We start from the raw sequence: 19,284 nt of genomic DNA, 5'->3' as shown, positions 1-19,284 counted from the left end.
TTTCCCTCCTCTCAAGCTGACAGATCTTATGCACTTGAAGAACAGCCTTTTCTTTCTCCCACTCCCTCATCTTTGAAGACCAGTGATCTGTTTCACCTGCCTCAAACAAAGGACTCTTGAAAGATGTTCTCTTAAATTTATTTTCTCAACCCTGGGGCATACAATTACTGCTGTTCACTCATGCTTTGCCTGTTTAGATATTGGAAGGATACATGTACTTTCTGTCATTGTTACAGCATTCCCAGGGCAGGCAGCATGTTCCCAATTCAGGTTCTGCCCACCACTGGCTGTGGAGTCAGCAAGCCAAACCTCGTTTAGGTGCTTATAGAAACAAATGGTATCTTTAACTAAGCTGATACCTGACCACTGTGATGCCTCTCAGGTTCTGATCTCTGCTCAGTGAGATGGGAAAACACAGTAGGAAACTGGATAAGGACCCTGAATGCTGCCTTTGACATTGCAGCTAGTTTCCCAGCGGCATTCCTCAGGGAGCACATGATCGGCATGTGTAAACCCCCGTGACTCAAAAGATAAAACGCTTCACTAGCCCAGGCAAAAAAGGTTACAAGTGTAACTTCAGACAGGATTCAACGAAGCACTCGGGTGTTCTTTGCTTTGTAAGCACTGCAGGATAAAGGAACAGGTCACACAACAGACACAGGATCTGTTAAAATCTGCACATCCTAGCTGTGTGTTCAATTCCCTGTCATGGGAGAGGGAAAGAAGTGGTTGTTAGCTCAAGTTTGGCAGCAACGCAGTTGTAACCTGTTAAAAGCCCACTGATGTTTGGATTTGCTCTGTGCAGGATGAAAACATTACAATGAAACGCATTTTAAATGCAGGACTCCAGCCTGAGAGACCGGTGCAGAAATCCTTGTTAAAACAGTCACTCAAGGTTGATTTTATTAGAATCAGTGATTCAATACACACTTCAGCACCTTGTGGGAAAATATACTGTGGGCTGGCTGCCTATTTGTGAGTGTCCATCCTTTGCTGAAGCCTCAGCTCTCTGGCACAGTCCCAGAGCTGATTTCACACTAACGTGGCGAGAGCCTGGACGCTGTGGGAGCTTTCAGAGGTCCTGTGCACGGTATGGTGGTTTCTGATGCTTCTGTCTCCAACACCGCCCTTGGGGCTGTGCTGAGCCTTGGCCGCGTGGCTCTGGAAGGCCCGGACGGTGCGGATAGCGAGGATGCAGAGCACAAAGCTGGCAAAGTACAGGCAGGAAGCCACGACCCCGAAGAGGCCGACGGCCGCGTCGCCGCCCTGCACGTCGCAGTTCATGGAGGTGTAGCCACGGCGCGCGTAGAGCCGCTCGCGCCTCCTGCACACCTCAGTGGCGTTCACCTGCCTGACAAAGTGCAGGTAGAGCCCCACGGCCGCCAGGTACGCCAGGCCAGCCAGCAGGCTGAAGGCACATTCGCCTACCAGCAGCCCTGTTCGGAGCTGATGGATGGGTTTTGCCCCCACAACGAGGAAGACGAGGGTGAGCGTGGCCCCTGTCAAGCTGAAGGCTACTCCACCGTACACGCAAGGGGCTCTCATCTGGGTGAACTGCATGTCCAGGTCCCTCACCTCCTGCAGCTCCGTGCCCTCAAAGGGGCTGTAGGCTGAATTCAGGTTGAAGGATCCGAAGCCTCCAAGGGACGTGAAGCCTGCAACAGAGGCTTGGGAAGCACCCACACAAATCAGCACCAGGAGGTTAACCGTGATTTCCACGAACTTCAAAATGCCTGGAAGGAGCAGAACGATGGGAATAGGTGTCAAAACCACATCTTGTGAGAACTGTGGGTGACAGAAGTACAGCAAAACCATAGACAGAGGGTACTAACACTGAGATATTCCTCTTGGCTACAGCTACTTGGAAGAAAAAAAAAAAAAGAGAAGCTTGAACTCTCGTGGGTACATTTTGGAGGCTGGGCAAATTACTTTTTTTAATTTGTCAGTGTGCTTGATAGATGGATCTTCATGCAGTGAAAAGAAATCCATAAAAATTTTACAGTGCTTGTGTTACTGCCAAGGCAAGCGCACAGTGATTATATTTTGGCCTGTAACTACTTGGCATAAACACACTGAGCAAGAAATATCCAGTATGAACAAAATGCTGAGGTTGATGCTGACAAAAACCTAGAAGCTTCTAACGACTTGAAAAATCATGCAAGTTACTTCAGTCCTTCAAAACACATTTTTGCACCTTTTTTTTTCTGTGAAGGTATTTGTTAATTTAAACTTACTATCTAACCAGATGCAACTTTCACTTTATATTCTTCAGGGACAAAAATCACTTGTAACTCTGAAGGAGTTTCTGATTGCAAAGAAAAAAAAAACCAAGAAAGAAGGAGGGTAAAGAAGCGAAACCGACCTTGTATGCAGGAATAAATTAGGTGAATTTGATACTAGGTCATATGCACTCTTTCACACCCTAGCTTCAGAAGAAAGCCTTACAACTTCTGAGTCGGCTCTCCACTTTTTCTTATGTTAGGCTACTAGTAATAGTAACCAAGTATCTTTAGGGGAAAAAATACTAACAAAACCCAGAACTGAAAAGGGGAGAAATTACTTATTTTTGTGGTAGCAGCCTCTCAGGAAGCTGCCTTATGTTTGATAAATCTGATTATTCTGTGACAGCTCACTAGGGGTCAGACTAAGATTAGTATACATGACGGATGTTGAAGCGTAGCACAGCTAGAGCTGCCTACTGGGGAAATGAAAACCCTTAGCGTGTCAGGCGTGTTGCTCCAAAGTTCTGAAGTTAATTACTGAATTGTAAATCTTATTATTCCATTGCTGTCTGACAGCCAAAAATGTAAGATGCTTGACACAGTGGTCCTATATTTGTCTTTAAAGTGGAGCAGGATCTGTGGTTTGCACACAGACTTTCATTTTATGCTACTAGCGCTGATCCACATGGCATTTCCCTCTTGAGCAATGGCTCAGTTGTTCTCAAGGCTGTATGGGCTTGAAAAGGAAGGGCTGAAGCACTAACACAAAGGAATTAAACAAATTCCTCTCTTGTGTTGCCAGATGCTTCTAAACAAAGAAAGCCAGTGACAGCCGCAGTGAAGGATTATCAGATATTCTCATTCTGCCCCTTCTTACTTCCTCCACAGAGGGCTAAGGTAATAAGTCCTTTCCTGCTGCCACTTGCTCTGCACAGGAAGGTAGTGTTAGAGCAGGCAAAAATTTTCCCCTTGTTCAAGAGGAACCAAGTGAGCAGTTCTGTGTATGTGTTCTTCAGAGGTGATGCTGATTTCTGCATGGCAGCATGCCTTTTCTTTGACCCTTCTGCACAACCATTTCTGTGAAGAAGGGCAATAACTGTGCTGGTTACCAAATCTCTTCAGGAGGCTTCAAGTATTTCAAAGGAGGTATTTGTGGAGGTAAACGTAGAGAGAAATTTAACTTTTGGCCCCAGAGTTAGAATTTGGAACTTCTCATACCAAATTCAAATAATGCAGCCAAAAGACTCGTCATTTTTAATAGGTAAAGAGTCATCACTTTACTAGGATTGTTCACAGTATTTTGAAAGAGTAGTAGCTGTGCAGAACATTAATTGGAAGTCAATCAGGTGGGTTTTTTTTTTTTGTCTGCTCAGTTGAGTTGTACATTATACCTTCCAAATACAGGGAGTCAGCTAAGATCCACAGGGCCCTCTTAGTGTGACAGTGTTGGATGCAGGAGGATCCTTTCTAAAGGCTGACTATTGATTTCATAGATGCTCCAGCAGGAAACAGTTCTTACAAGTCTACATGGAGGAAAGACCATTTAATTAAGGGAAACATAAATTTTAAGTATGTTTGGCTACTTGGTAGTTGGGAACTCATGATCAGTCAGCTGCTGACTTCAGAATTTCCTTTTCATCTGTGTGTACTGAGGCCCCCTGACCTGCCAAGCATCAACTTTTCCTCTACCTCACCTTGCTGAGCTTTGGAAAAGGCAATTTTCTGTTCTCAAAGTAGTCACTGCCTGCTGCTAACCTCCCCACATTTATAACTGACCCCAATCCTCACTGACACTGCTCCAAAACTTTCTGTGTGTTCACACACATTCTGTACGCCATCCCTTAACTTTGCTGAGCTGACTGATAACAGGATGACAAATGTGATCAATGCAGGTCTACTGTATTTTTAACCACAGCAGTAGAGGCTTTAAAGGCATTCCTGAAAAATTTCCTTAGACAGGGCTTTCAGGCTGGACAGGTTTTGTATGTACCTGCACAATTGTGACACACGCCTGCTGTAGAATTGATTAGAGTGACTAAACAATGGAGAGAGGTTCAGCAGCAGCTACTTCACCAATCACTTGTATCATTTGGATTAACTTGGGTTTTTTAAAAGAAAGTGCAAGAACAAAGCCTCCTGTATTAAAGACAAATTTAAAATGATAAGCAGTATGTAGAATGAATTACAGGTCTATGATGACAGCCAGCAGGGTTGTTGAACGTAGCAGACAATTAGTGGAAATGCTTAAGACGTTGTATAATCATCAGGGCTTTGATGGAAATATTAAGCCTTACAGTATGTTCCAACACAGTAACCCTAAAAGCCTCTTGCAGCTCTAATCTGTGATAGTTACAAGCTGAGACAAAATCCTACATATATGTAACAGGATAGAGTATAGAGAGTATACAGAGTATATATATGTATATATATATAGAGAGAGTATATAGAGTATAACAGGAAAGAGACAGATTTGAGAAGTAAGGAATAAAAGGACAGGTAAGTTTTGAATCTTAGCTCTACCAAGGTATGGTCACACACATCCTAGCAGTGACCTGTGTCAAGCAGTGTGCTGCTGGTGAAAAGGATTGAGTTACAAGCCACGCTTCTGAGTCTGCCCTGCCATTTCTGCTTTCACAGGCCAGTTAGCCGTGTCATCCTGAAGTTATATCTGCAGAAACCAAAAGGTCTTCCTATAGGGAAGTTGCTTATCTCTACAGTAATTCCCTAATCCCATGCAACAATGAATGCACTGCAAGATTTAAGTGTAAAATAACCAAAGGTCTGAACAGTTCAGAATTCTATTGGTTTAGTTATTTTTTTCCCTTTCTCAGGTTCAACATCTTGGGATTTACCTAAAATGTTACTCATTTGTATTAAAATCAGCCCATTTGTATTTGTACTAAAATCAGCCCAGTCAACAGCTGGCTTTAGGAACTAACCCTCTCCTTACTGAATAAGTTACAGGAGTCCTGTCAGGGCTCCTGGATTGCTATTTCCTTTCCTATGCCTCTTTCCTGCACTGCTTTTCAGCACTGAAGGTGAGGAGAAGGGCTGCAATCTAGAAGTGGGTGTTGCCAGAGATTTCCAGAGAATTGTTTCATTAGTTCCATAAAATCTAAATCTGCAGTGGACAGTAACTTCAACATATCCTACTTGTTAATTTTGCTCGATTGCAGTTGTCTTTTGCTGTGAGTACGCTTCCTGCTATAACCAATGATATAGCCTTCCAATTTATACTGTTTATGTACTATTCACTTTTTCTTTCCCTTGCTGGGATATTTCCATGGCATCAGTCCATTGAACAATGGCTTTATCTTCTATCAAATATGGGCTTGACCATCCAGCAAAGCTGACAGGTGGGCTGGTTAAGGGTACAGACCCACAGGCAGCTGACTTTAACAGCTCCCACTCTTGGCTGGGCAGCCACTACTTTTCTCCCTTACCTCCACATTAGGCCCTTCTAAGAGCTGTTCAAATAAATTAAAATAGCAGGAAACTATTTAACTCTTTTCTTGGTTTTGTTCTGCAACTTTAGCCTCTTGAGGTGACTCACAGCATATCTGATGAGCAATCATGTTGGCATGTGTTTAGCAAGGGCAGTGACAGCCAGGACCAGAGAAGGACCAGAAACTCCCCTTCTCAGGTGAGGTGAGCTGTTAAATCCACGTGCCCAGCCTCATAAGACCACACTGTGCATGAATGTGTGGTACCCAGCAACTCAGCTGTGCACTCAAGTCTCATGTCAGAAGCTCTAAAGAGGAATTTCCATCCAGGCACTGTGGTAGGACAGCTCTGATGTTCAGGTGTGGGGGTCATGGTGTGTGTATACACATGTACATAAAGCAGAATGGCCAATTCTTGCTTGTTCCTTTGTTTCTGCAGCTGCCATAAATGAATTTGCAGGACAGACAGTTCTGGCTCTTTCTGTTGAACTCTCCTGATCCCATGAGGGCCATACTAATGGAAAAGGCCTTCAAAGTGTCTCCCTCCACTGTATCTGGGACAGAAGTCACCTTCTTCCTCTGCTGAATGCACATGGACTTCTCCTCCTGTCTCTTTTTGTATCATTCCCTCTCAGTGAACATCACTGTGTACTTCCAGAATATTCTATGTCTACCACTCTCAATTTTGGCTTGCCTTCTCCCTCTGCTTCCTTTGCAGATCACATACCACTGGGACCAGCAGGACCCAGGGGCCCCTGGGGGTGTGCGGCTGCATCCCTTGGACACCTGGATCCCAGTGGCAGGGCTGGTGACACACAGGTCAGTGGTATCCATGTCACATCCCATTAGGGGTCACTCCAGGAGAAGGGAAGAGAGGAGTTAGAAGCTACAACACACATGAAAAATCTTTCTCCAAGCCTTTTTCACTGCAAGTTGTATTTTGTTTCTTTTTCCCCACCCCCCCGTTTGGGTAGCTTTCTGCTTTTCAGAGGTAATCTTTATTTTTTTTTTTTTACCCCTCAAAAAGGAGAAGACAAGTATTTTGAACATATACAGTGACTTACAAAAGCAGCAGTCAGTCCTGAAAAGGATCTCAAAGGGAGAACATCTCTTGCCAGTGCAGGTTTGGCATTCCCCAGAGAATGAAGGCACAGCTCAATGCAGCTTCAGTCACCCCTCTGCTAAACTGAGTTGGTAGCAGGAGGAAAAAGATAAGGAGAAGGGGGGGAAATTTCAAAGTAAAGCAGGGTTTGACTCTGCTTTTGGAAGGGGACAAAATGTGACAGAAATGGGGAGAAACCAAAACAGAGGAGGAGAACTGAACAAGGAAAAAGAAATGAAGACAACAGTTGCAAGAGATCAAAGATATAAAATCTGGATGCAAACATGTTTTAATACCTTTCTTTTAATACCATTATTCCATTTATGTAGAAAGCAAGATCTTACTGAAACCAGTAACAAGAATTCAACCAGCTTCACTAAAGCAGAATAAGGGCAATACACAGTTTTTTCATAAACAAAGAAATGCCCCCCAAGCCCCCACACCACTATTATTTTTGCAGGTCTCTGTGTTCTTCAGCCAGTGATGGGACTTAGCTTTCACTTAGTCATGCTAAAATCAAAGGCAGAAAAAAACCAACCCAACCCTAAAACACAAGAATTAGGCAATGTAACACCAACAAAATCTTGGCTTGTCAGAGGACCCAAGGGATGCACACACTCAGAGCCAAATGCATTTAAATTGCACGGATGTGCCCAACACACTTATGCTCATTTGAGATATCCATCTTACTGGAAATCACTGAAAAAATAGTTTAAAACTGGGAAAATTATTTATGTGCTCTAGAAAAAAACTTTATTATTACCCTTTGATAATTTGTCTCTCTTTAGTCAACATAACCACTCTGTTAGGAAATCTCAAAGGATGACCAGCCTTGGTTTTAATGACTCAGAGAAGTCTTGCATTCAGAGTACTCAGATCCAAATGTATTATCCTGTTTTTTCTGTGTATCCTCTTCCCTTAAAGAACAACTATCCCACCTGCTCTATTCTTTCTGTTTAATAACTTCCCATCCTCTAAAAAGTGCTGTCCAATTTTCACAGGAAAGGGTGGACCTAAATTGTAGAATTACTGCATCATCCTCTATCCCCATATTTTCCCACCACTGTAAGACAGTTTCAATACAACCCAGCCCTTGCCTGGGAACAACAGCTATGGTTTACTTGTACCCAGTAGCTCTTTAAAGCATCACTTCTAGAATGTTCTTGATTTCTCTCCTGCTAATTGAGCATGAGTCATCTTTCCTAATTTTGGAGAGGGTAGGAAGCAAAAGATCTTGCATTAAACTGTAGTATTTGACAGTACCACTTAAATATAGCAACTATAAAAGGCTGTATTCTATTTGTAGCACTGTTAGGTCTCCGTATGGTCACCTCACATTCTACATTTCAGGAAATGGCCTTTTTTTTCCTTTTTTTCTTAATGTACCAATAGTTCTTTCAAGTAGTAAACAAGTGTCTTGGTATTGAAACCAGCTTGCAGGAGTTTTTTTAAAAGGAGTTCGGAAAACAATGAAACGCTCTTGTTCCGTAAGCCAACTTTCCATGGCCACTCCCTCTGTTTGAACTGAAACTGAGCCACCTTTATAAAGTACAAAGATTGGGGTGTTATTACTCTTTAAGTCATCATAGTCTGGCTGAAGGTGGGTCAGGTTGGAGGCACCTGTGAACCCGAGCTTCTCATTCACTTCACTAATAGTACGTTGTCACACCTGGTGAGCAACATTCCTGTCTGGGTGGATTTTTCTCCTTTAAGAGAGCTAGGATCACTTGCTCAAGAAATAGAGCTACATTCAATAGATGGTCTGTCTGCTGTATCAATTGTCTTTGTGAGCCACTTTTTAAAGAGAAGAGTTTCCCTTTGTTCCCATAATTTGGGTCAGATGTAGGGAAGACAAACCTGGTTCTCTCACAGGAAAGATGGTGTAACTCTTCTGCTGTAACAGCAGCAATCAAACCTAACTAAGATTTGCCAGTATGGAAAGCATGGACTGGAGTCTAACACACACCTAACAGCTAACAGCAACCTTGCCAGTATCTTCCCCTGCCAACTTTAGTGAGTCTTCTCAGTTGCAGCTCTCCCTTCTCTAAAAACAATCGTGTATGTGTTAGCACAATGCCAAAAGGTGGATGAAAATAATTTCATATAAAAACGTGGGCAGAGTGAAGTCCCGTGTGTTGGCAAGGCAACAGTTTGCTAAAGGTAGGATTTGGCATCTTCAAGTAGTGTAGCTCTCCTGAGTGTTCTTATAGAGCCAACTGCTCAAGGCTGTTTGTATTTCACAGTAAAGAGGAGTGAGCTCCAAATGAAATACTTTAACATCAGAACAGGAAGGAAGGTTACCTGCAGCTCTGCTGCTGTATCTTGTTACTCTGCTACTTTAATTAAGCATTTTGAATAACTGGGATTATTTTAATCTGCACAGTTCCATCCAATTCCCACTATTAATATCGTCTGTTTTCACAATTACAAGATTAAAAAACTTGATGGCAAGTTCAGCCTGTTAGTCACGCTGTATTTAAAATATACTTTGTAAAAGATAGAAGGGGAAGCTGTCTAATTACAATGAGACTATAGGGGACCCTAGTGCTCCCTTCTTAGGCAGAAAAACAGAGAAATTAACTGCCACAGGATCAGTGTACAGCAGCTTTGGGCACAATTTAAAGGAACTAAGCAAGGCACACTGTTGGGGCAAAATGTGAAGATGGTGACTACAAAACACAACAGTTTCTAATCCTGTTGGGTGCCCCCACAGGAATGTAGCAATGTCCTGAATTGCCAAAAAGATGCAACGTGCTGCTGAATGTACTTGTCAAATGCTTGTTTTCACACACAGAATTACCTGCACTATGCACATTTTATGACCCTTCAGTGTTTTTGGATGTGCATACCTGAAGCTATGGGAGATTTTTTACTTCAGTCCAACGCCTCTTGCAGACTACTATTCTCCCCCAACATCTCCACAGCACTGAAAGGGATATGAGTCCTCAGCAAAATGTTTTCCCCCTCCTGCTCCCATGTCTGACTCCAAGAGGAACAGTATCACAACATAGCACAGCAAAGAAACAACAGCAGCATTATGGCTGAGAACAATGGCATAACTCAAAGCGAGTTTTTATTAGTGTGAACCCTGTGTCTTGGCTAACATTTCATCTCAGTATTTTTTTCTAGTCTATGAGTGCTTCCCAGCATGCATAGCTATAGGGGAAAAAAACTGACTGTGCTTTGTAAAAACAAAAGCTTATAGATGTTTACATTTGAATTAATGCCGGCTTGTTAGTGCATGAATGTATCCTGGAGAAAGTCATTGTTACTCCCTAATTCTATTTCCTCCTCCAAATAAATTCAGTTTGATATTTCCTCCTGGCTATGCTTGAAATTGGAGACTTTTCATGTTGTTACAAACCATAATGCTGTCTTTTTCTGAGAGGAAATTAGTCTGAAGGTTTTAACAATTGTGGATGTTAGAATGTAGGCTAAAGGCATGATTGTTTGGAAGTGCCTACAATATGCTTAAGAAATCTAACACTATTCAAGGAGCAAAGCTGTATTCATAGCAGCAAAGAACAGAGATTCAATTATACTTGCTCCCTCACAAACTGTTTCGTAACCTTTTCGGTGTTGTCTGCCTTAAAGGCCAATGGGTTGAAAAATTAAAAAAAAGAAAAGAAAAAAAAAAAGCTATTTGCTCAGGAATCATGAGCAGCACAGTACAATTCTATAGAAGGCAAAAGGACAAGTAATTTTCTGAGTCACATATTGACCAAAGATGGCAGAAACTTAAGTTTATCTTTGCTGTTTAAGCAAAACTACAGGAGGCATTATCCAAGAATTGCATTGCTCCATCTCTTTCACACCAAAATTATAAATATAATAAAAAGAAAATTTGAAGTTTTGAATGTCAAGTGACCAAATATCTGAGACCAATTTATGATCAGCAATTCACTCTTGGGTTCAACTCAGATTTTCCTCTCACTGAGGTGAAGAATGGCAGCCAACCTTGAACACTTTTTTCATTCCATCTGCTAAACAAAAGCACTGAATCTGGTTATATTTTAAATATATCTAGGGGGGTTATTTGAAAGGCAAAATTATTACTAATTTAGGTTTTCTACATAGAAGAGAGAACTACATAATGTTACCTGCACTGTGAAAAGCAAATTGAATGCTTCCTTCTGACAGAATTTCAGCCTTAAGGATCCCCAGGTCAAAAAACTCTTGTTGTTTTCAACATGTGCTGCTTTAAATGGCATATGTAATAGATTGTGTGTAAGCAGTAAGAAATGGCTATTGCAAGCAGCAGTTCCTTAGTTAATGAAAGGTTTGTCTTTATCACAGTTTATTTCAAATGCCCATAAATTATATAGTGCATCTAGGCAGTCTGACAACAGTCTATAAGCTGTCCCCTCAATCTGCTTCACTACTGCAGACACAGAAGGTGGCACACTTCTGTTTCTACTGCCTTTTGATCTGCAATCTGCAGGCCCACAAGTGTAGCTTTCCTATGTAAACTTACCCAATATATAGAAACTACACATAAAGACAGCATAGCAGGGAATAGTCAAGAGTTTGTTATAGGGAAGTCACTTAAAAGAATCAGCAGATATCTGAAGAAAGGTAGTGCTCTTAAATGACACAAGCTCCTGTGAGATAAAAATCATTTCACTGATTAGTAGTGATTAAAGGATAATAAAAAGGAAACAGCCAGTTTTCAGGCAACTAGAGTTAAGGGAGCAATCTCTGGTTTGTGCTGCCTCTCACCAGTATGCCCACGTTGGCAGCGCAGTGGGAGGGGATTTGCAGAGTCAGGTGGAGTTGAAGACACAGGGGCTACAGGACAGGCATTTTCTGGGGAGAGAGAAGCACTTCATTTTGGCTCTAGTTTGTTCCAAAGGACAGAGTACCTGCTAATGGTTACAGCTCACCCTTTCATTTAGTTTTATCCAAAGAAAATATACTTTGTGCACCCTGGATCTGCTCTGCAATATGGCCCAAAGACCTGTAAGTGGAGGTTCCAAGCATGTTCAGCTCAAAACTACATACCAAAATACCATGGTGGATGCACAGACTAATGAACTTGAAAAGACTGAAAACTGAGATGGTGAAGTCTGCTTTAATAATAATAAAAATTTCTTCATGCTTGCCAACATTAAAATTAGTAGGCTGCTAAGAGCTCAAGCTTTGAATGAGACGTCGATGAAATCAGTGTTTAATAAGCAACCTCCACCTCATGGTTGTACAGAAATACCCACAAACACCAATGCCCCTGTGGACAGAGCACACAGATGGGTCCTAAGCAAAACATTTCCATTTCAGGTAGCTTTCTCCGAAGACATCAGCTCAGTGTTCACTGATAGTCAAACACCACACAAAAGGTAGGAAGCATTAGAGTAGGATTACAGAACCAGAGCCTTTAGGCAGATGTCTGATTCTTTCTGGAATTTATAGGGAATTTTTACTGCATTTCTGGTCAGCCTATCTCAAAAAGGTGTGGTAGACCTGGAAAAGGTATAAGACTGGAAAACTGACCAAAGCTGGCTATTGTTCAGTCTGTGAAGAAGCAATAGGGGCACAGGGGAAAAGGGAAGACTTCATTCTAAAACCATAAATCTCATGGAGAAGCTGAATACATGAGATTATCACTACATATTTAGAATACCGCCAGAATCAGAAACACCTTTTTTAAACATTTTAAGGAATGAAACAGTAGTACTTCAAGTGAAATTCTGGAACTCCTTATCTAAAGGTAATGTGAAGGTCAAACATTAAAAAAAGTGATTCAGCAGAGAATTAAAGAAACTTCATAGGTCTGTAAAGAGGTATTAAACACAACAGATGTGAGTGCAGTCTTCCAATTCAGGAAATTCCACCAATCCAAAGTCTGGAGTCTATTCCAGAAGACAGCTTTCTCTACTGGTCCAAACTTTGATGGTCCTCCTAAGTTTGTACTTTAGTCCATTTTTTGGGGGGAAGAATGATGATCCAGCACTGCTATCCATGTGATCCCACCTGAATGGCTTTGAATAGGTATCCCTCATGTAATGTTTTAACACACTTTTTCCCCCCCTTCTGTTTTCAAGATGAAAGGATTAAAAAAGAGCAGAATGTTTTGAAGTTTCTTAGATGGTATCAAATGTTCCTACCAGCAAAAGGGGTCAGTATCAGTTTTTTCTTCCACTATATTTGGGCTGGGTTTATTGACCTAATGTGGTTGTGGGAGAAAAAAAAGGGGCAGGGAATAGGGAGGGGTGGGGGGAATAACAAAGAGAGGAGAATGAGGTTCTAAAGCATGCTAAGGTCCTAAGCTGTTTAAAGGATCCCTAAAAAATCCAGCTGCTTATTTATCAAATTCAGCTTGAGTTTTTTGGGATATAGCTGGTAAAAACATGGATGAAGGGGAACTATTTGGGTGAAGCAAATACTATTCAGAGCTCTGGCTGTATAGAATTCCTCTCTAGTTTGCTAAACTTCTTTAGCATTTTGCTAAACTGCTCAAAATGCATAAAGAACATAACCTAGGTGTGCTAGGCAAAAGGTAAAAGCCCCAAAGCTCAGCTACTTAGCAGACAGTCAGAAACTAAGTCACATTTCAGTTGTTGCTTTGGGAAAGATTGTGTTTTATCACTTGATTTCCCAGCCTTGTTTGAGTCTAGTTTATTTTAAAATTATGGTGATTGGGAAGGGGAAATTTCACCAGAGTGCTGATAAATCACTGGCAAAAGAAGGAGATGGTTAAAAAGTATTTACAGGAACTTTTTATGCTCTAAAGTGTTGCAGCTCCCAAGTACTGACTTCTTAGTAAACAATCCATGTTGTTCATTTACAGCATCTACCATAACTTCGGGGAATACAAAATTCTGCAAAACAATTCTAGTAAAGTCTGCTAAATCTTGGTACTTCCAAAAACCAAACAGGGTAGTAAGAGTCTCATAATCTTATCAACCTTCAATATATTTTCATTTTTTGAAATAAGGTTGCAAATAAAAGGGTCTATTTTCTGCACAATCTCTTTTCCCTCCTCCACTGCAAGCTCAGACATGAAATTTTTGGAAAACACTGAGCAATACCTGGGGGAGGGGTGGGAGTAAAATCATCATTGTCAACTGATGTATCCAAAACTAGGACATTTAAAAAATCTTAATTATGTTTAATTCACTGAAATAATGAAAAGCAAATACAGGGGGAAAACCCCCCAGATATTCACATTAAGTTATCCACAAGTCTAAGCAAGCAGTGAAACTGGAAACTAAAACTAACTTGCCACTCCATTTTTCTAAAGCTCTGATAAAGTAGGGCATGGAATTTTATGCAGCTTTCAGACAAGTTAAAATAATTCAGTTTGTTTAAAGAAGAAACTGATGATACAATTTTATCATGGATAAAATATCAGTACGGCTCCATGTCATTAAACCTTTACTAATGGTTGCAGTTACATCTGAAGATGAGAAACAAACTGCATACTAATACACATAACATATTTTTAAGACAAAATAGCTCATCTCACTCTTAAAATTGTTCACATATCTACATACAGAGAAATATTAAATTGATTGTGCTACTTAACTTTCCTACATGGAGTGAAGAAATAATCTAACATTATGTGCTTTAATTTACTTCCAACAGCTAATCTCTTCACTTTTCTCTCTACTGGAAGACACTGAAAGTCTATTTATAGACATCAGTCAAAGACTTTGCACCTAGATGCAAATTCAACTCAGACTGCAGTGGAGCTTTCCTACAGACAAGGTGAGAATAATCAGTGCCCTGAAAGAGGGAAAACTTTCAAGGGTAATGAATATTTTAACGACTTCTTTTTTTCAGTTTACAGGAATGAGTCTACTAAGGCTGATTTCCTCCCACATTAAGGCTCATTTCTGTCCTTGTTGCAGTTGCTTTCTTCCTAAGAAAAACCCAAGTTATTTCTCCAAAACTGTTTAATTGGATTCATGTCCAGAAAAAAATTTTGTCTCCCGCAATGATGCTTTATAAAGATGTATGAGTGATAACTGGAGTAAATCCAGAATTGATAGAAAGTGTGAGAAGAATGACTGGGAAACAAACTATCATCAAACCTTCAACAGCCATCTCTAAACTGCTCACAGATGTAAATGTCTATTTTATTCCTAAATCCCAAAGGCTAACTCTTGTTGCACAGACTGGCTGATTACACACATGACCTGCTCTGGTGCTCTGGATGCATATCCCAGAGATGTATTTTCAAGTATCTAAATTTCTGTGTAAATATTGCCTTTAGGTGTCTAAAATGGCATAACCCTCAGTTATGCCATTCATTAACTCTCTCGGTCCTTGTGGCCTTTTTTTTTTGGTAGTTTTTTCCCCCCCCATTTGTTTTCTTTTGTTATAATATTCCTCTAGCTTTACTTTGGTGTGCTTCTAAACACAGAAACCAAATCCAAGAGAAGTCCTTGGGAGGAGAGGGGTGAATGGCAGGCAAGAAGAGTCTCACATACCTCTTGTTGTGCATACCTTTGAACACTTCATTGAGAAGCTTTCCTTGGGAGGATAAAACTCTGGTGGTGGGCCAAAATACTCCTGGGCTGCTCCTGAGGTTTTAGAGTAAGGGTCTGAGCAAACAGGAGAAGTCCTTGAGTGCTGGCCGCCTTGGATGTCTCTACAATGGAGTAAACAACTGATGGTTATACATCAGGTCATAGTCTCTCCTGAGCATGAGAAAAGAATGTTCTGATGTCCTCCAGAACATCAGAACATGAGAAATTATCAGATGCTCCTCTCAGTGGAAGCAACTAGCTTGCTTCACAGGCATCTGACCGTTTTTGCTTGCCTGTTTTGAAAGCAAATATCCCAAAAACTTGCATAAATCCATGTTCACAAGGATATTTCCATTCAGTGGTCCTTACTTTGGAAAACAGTGTACTCACTGGGTAGGCTGGCTGAACTGTTTAGCTTACTGGCAAAAGGTAGAAAGAGGAAATAACAGCTTTGTCATGAAAACCAAACAATTTAACCAGTCCAGAGCAGGCCAGATATTATACATGAGAGAGCTTTTGGCATAATAAATGTGCAAAGAAGCACAACTATTTAATGGGTGTTTGTACTTCCAACTAGTGTCTCTCACAAAGATATCTTTTAAAATAATAAAAGCTATTAAAATAAACAGATAAAGATTTTATACTAGGGGAAAAATAGCCTATTCAAATTTTTGAGGTCCTTGAAGATATTTGAATAAGAATCTAAAATCAACCCTCCTCCCCAAAAACATCCATTTCTCCTGTCTCCAGTTAGTCTCTTCATTGATACAATGGTCCAGTTTTCTGCAATGACATACAGCTCCAAATCTGAAGCCTGATGATTTTTAAAGCTGGTGAGATTTAGGTTATTTTATAGGAAAAGTGCAATTTTCCCTTTAAACTGAGCTAACACTCAAGTTAAAAGAAACATTGGCTGCAAATATTTTTGTGTGGTCTAACAGGAATTTTCTCCCTCATTTGAAGAAGAATCAGAGCTTACCTTTTTCAAGGTACAGCTGGATGACTTTGTTATTAAAGGGTATTTTAAGTCTCATTCAGCATTATTATTTTTAAAAGTCTTCTTTGTATTCCTTTTTTATCTTGAATTTCTTATCCACAGATCAGCATTTTCAACTGTAGTTTTGTTTCCGAGTATCATTGCACTTCACTAAGGTTTATCTTCATCCAATTCCAGACCCAATATTATCTCGTTCATCCACATTAAATCATGTTCTTTGTAGTTCTTACATTTTAATTAAGACATTCAATAACAAGACCAATGCTAACATCTCCGTGTTTAGCTGCCAACAGCTCTATTTGGTTGAAACATTTCTGATTTTTCTGACCTCTGTCCTGTGTCTTGTGCAACTACCAAAGCATCCTGTGCAGCTGTGTCACATAAATTAAATAAGCTGTGTGATTTATAAGACTTCCAGTAACTTGAAAGCAATCCCTTTGGTACTTCTGATGCAGCTGCTTCTCTCTATTGTTTCCTGTTACTTGCCAAAAAACAAAACAAGACAAAAAAATCAAACCAACCCCCCCTCCTGCCTCAATGTTCAGCAGCAGACTACATTTAGGAAAAAAAAAATCCTTTTTTTAGATGCCTTTTTTTCTCACTATGGTCTGTTCTAGCCACCTTTGCTGCTGTTTTCCTTGAGGATTTTACCATTCTAGGTAATTCTCCTCAGTGCTGTGAGGAAGGTTGCTGCAGGAGTTTCAGACAGAAATGCATTTGGAAAGAGAAATACTCTGGCTAAAAAATCTAGTTCATCAGGGATGAAAGTATTAGGCACCCAAAGTACAGCTTCCACGAAATTCTTCCCATGTATTTCATTACAGGGTCTGCTGGTCTTCTGATCAATTAGCCAAAGTTGTCACCAAAACCCATGAGAACTCCATGAGAACCAAGCAGAGGAAATGCTGTTAGGTTAAGCCAAACTCCTTCAAAACAGCTGACAGAAAAGTTTTTCAATCAGTTTTAGTGGGGTCTGATGGCCCCCAGATGCTTGACTTGACTCTAAGAATTATCTTCACGGCTGTTGCAGATTTGCAACTGCAGCTTCCCTTCCTCTAATCCCTGGTGGATACAGGGATGTGTGTGAACCTTTACAGTCCATCCATCAATTTTCAATGTACGAGTCCAAACATATAAAACTAGCAGCAAAACCAAGAAATCCAGAGAAGTGCTTTATTAAAAAGTGGTGGTTTAATTTATTGCTAGCCTTTCACACGTTGCTTATATTATGCTACACGTGAAAGAAAAAAAAGCCCACATCAAACCTCCAACCCTTTTGTTTTTTTTCTTTTTCTCTCCACTGTGCTATTAATGTGTTACTGGCATTAGCTGCTCTCACTTCTAATATATTCAAGACAATTTAACTATATTGCCTGCCAATCTCTGCTTTGGCTAAGGACAGGCATTCAGCCTCTGAGGATGATTCTTAGGCTGGTTATTCTTCCAATTTCTCTCAAATTTTTCATAATTTGAGAGAGACAGGAAAAAAATTCATTAGCTACTTTCACGATGCAATAATTTTAGCGCTATCCAAGTGTTTTATACTTAGCCATAAGTATTACTTGTAGTCCACACAGTGCTCTTCTCTGCTCCTTTTATTGTCATCCTGTTTTCCTTACTAAAATGCATATTATCAGGGAGTACTTCAGTATTTCAGTTTTTCAATAATCTCCATTATATTTACCTCCTCTCTCTGTTTGCCTTTATTCTTAAATTCCCCTACAATCATGTCCCCAGAAACTAAATGGCAGAGATGAACACTCTGCTGCCATGGCCATTTTGCCAGTGGTGTTTGGATCTACAGACCTCTCTCCTACAGTGCAGCCATGCACTGGCATGACCTAAAAGGAAAACAGCTTAAGCTCACATCTAGCGTGCTGCAGCCAGGCCAGGCTGGAAGGAGAAGTGCAATATCCTAAGAGTTTATTTGGCACTGGAAACCCATTAGTTGATCTGCTCATTGTGGTGGTAGGGGCTGACCCACTCTCAAGTGCTGCCAACAGCCTTAGACACTTCAACAAGCACTCATCTATTGACAGCAACTACTGAAAGTAGTTTTATTTCAGATTAACAGGAACATGTTCACAGCAACCTGAGAGTTCACAAAGTTCCTGTGCTGGTCTCAGTCATGTAACATTCTTATTTACCAGTGCATATTTGGCAAGCCACAGCTTGCTGTCACCTGCTGACCAGTGTCTTCAGGAACTGTATAAAGACTCACAGTAACATTTCACCTACTTGTCACCCAACCTGATTCAGATCATCCCAGGAAATTCACATCTCTGCCTGTGTTACACAGCCTTTCTGTGCTGTCTCCAGCTCAAAACAAAGAAAAAAGGTTAAATTTCTAAGCGTAAAATAGCTCCCTTCCAAGTGCAGTATGCTCATGCTTTCACAGCTGAGTAAAAGCTTTCTTTACTATTGTAAATTAAGCCTATTTAAAAGCAGAGAGAAGGCAGGCATTATAGACCTGCTGTGATCTATTTCTCTGAGGAGATAAAGACGTACCTTGCATTGTGTGGGTATGGTTTTCTTGCTCTTCTGTCTTCCTTGTATCTATGAGATCTATGGTTCTCATGGTGCTGGTATTGCTTATCTTGGTATCGACTCCCAGCATGAGACATCTTGTTTCTCAGATGTATTCTCTCCTTCTAAAATAACTTCCTGAGCCAGAGAAATAAAACCAGTTCATTTTATTGCTCCACTTAAAAGTTATTCATTGACCAGCACTCACTTCCATTAAATGCTGATTCAAAATTAGTACAGACTTCTTTAAGTGAAGGAAGTAAAACCCTTTAAACTACAAAGTAACTTCATTAAAGCAGGAATTTTTTCTTTACCTTTTCCTTTTCATCAAGTAAGTGCAATGTTTCTGTCCCTGACATTTACTGCACTTAGCTTATTGACTAGGTCTGCTCTGATTCTCGTGCCTTTGCTGCCAGGGCAAGGGATCGTGTCCCCAAGAACTGAGTCTTGTCTTCTGCAATGTTGTGTCTCAGGTAAAGCATTAAGCCCAGCAAGTGCCAGTGCACTGCATGAGTGTGCACACAGC

At 40.7% G+C, this 19,284-nt stretch overlaps 1 protein-coding gene across 1 annotated transcript; it reads right to left on the bottom strand.

Moving 5' to 3' along the window:
• Nucleotides 1–974: 974 nt before the first annotated feature.
• Nucleotides 975–19,185, bottom strand: LOC115901254 (MARVEL domain-containing protein 3-like). The gene is given in 5 exon segments (XM_030943737.1): nt 975–1,733; nt 15,197–15,357; nt 18,065–18,073; nt 18,741–18,896; nt 19,073–19,185. Coding segments are annotated over 5 exon segments (1,041 nt in total). The 5' UTR covers nt 19,087–19,185; the 3' UTR covers nt 975–1,032.
• Between the last annotated feature and the right edge of the window lie 99 nt (nt 19,186–19,284).

The sequence above is a fragment of the Camarhynchus parvulus genome, chromosome 2 (genome assembly GCF_901933205.1).
Source record: "Camarhynchus parvulus chromosome 2, STF_HiC, whole genome shotgun sequence".
Lineage (NCBI taxonomy): Eukaryota > Metazoa > Chordata > Aves > Passeriformes > Thraupidae > Camarhynchus > Camarhynchus parvulus.
Note: the sequence above shows the minus strand (reverse complement) of the source record. Positions and strands in the feature narration are given on the sequence as shown.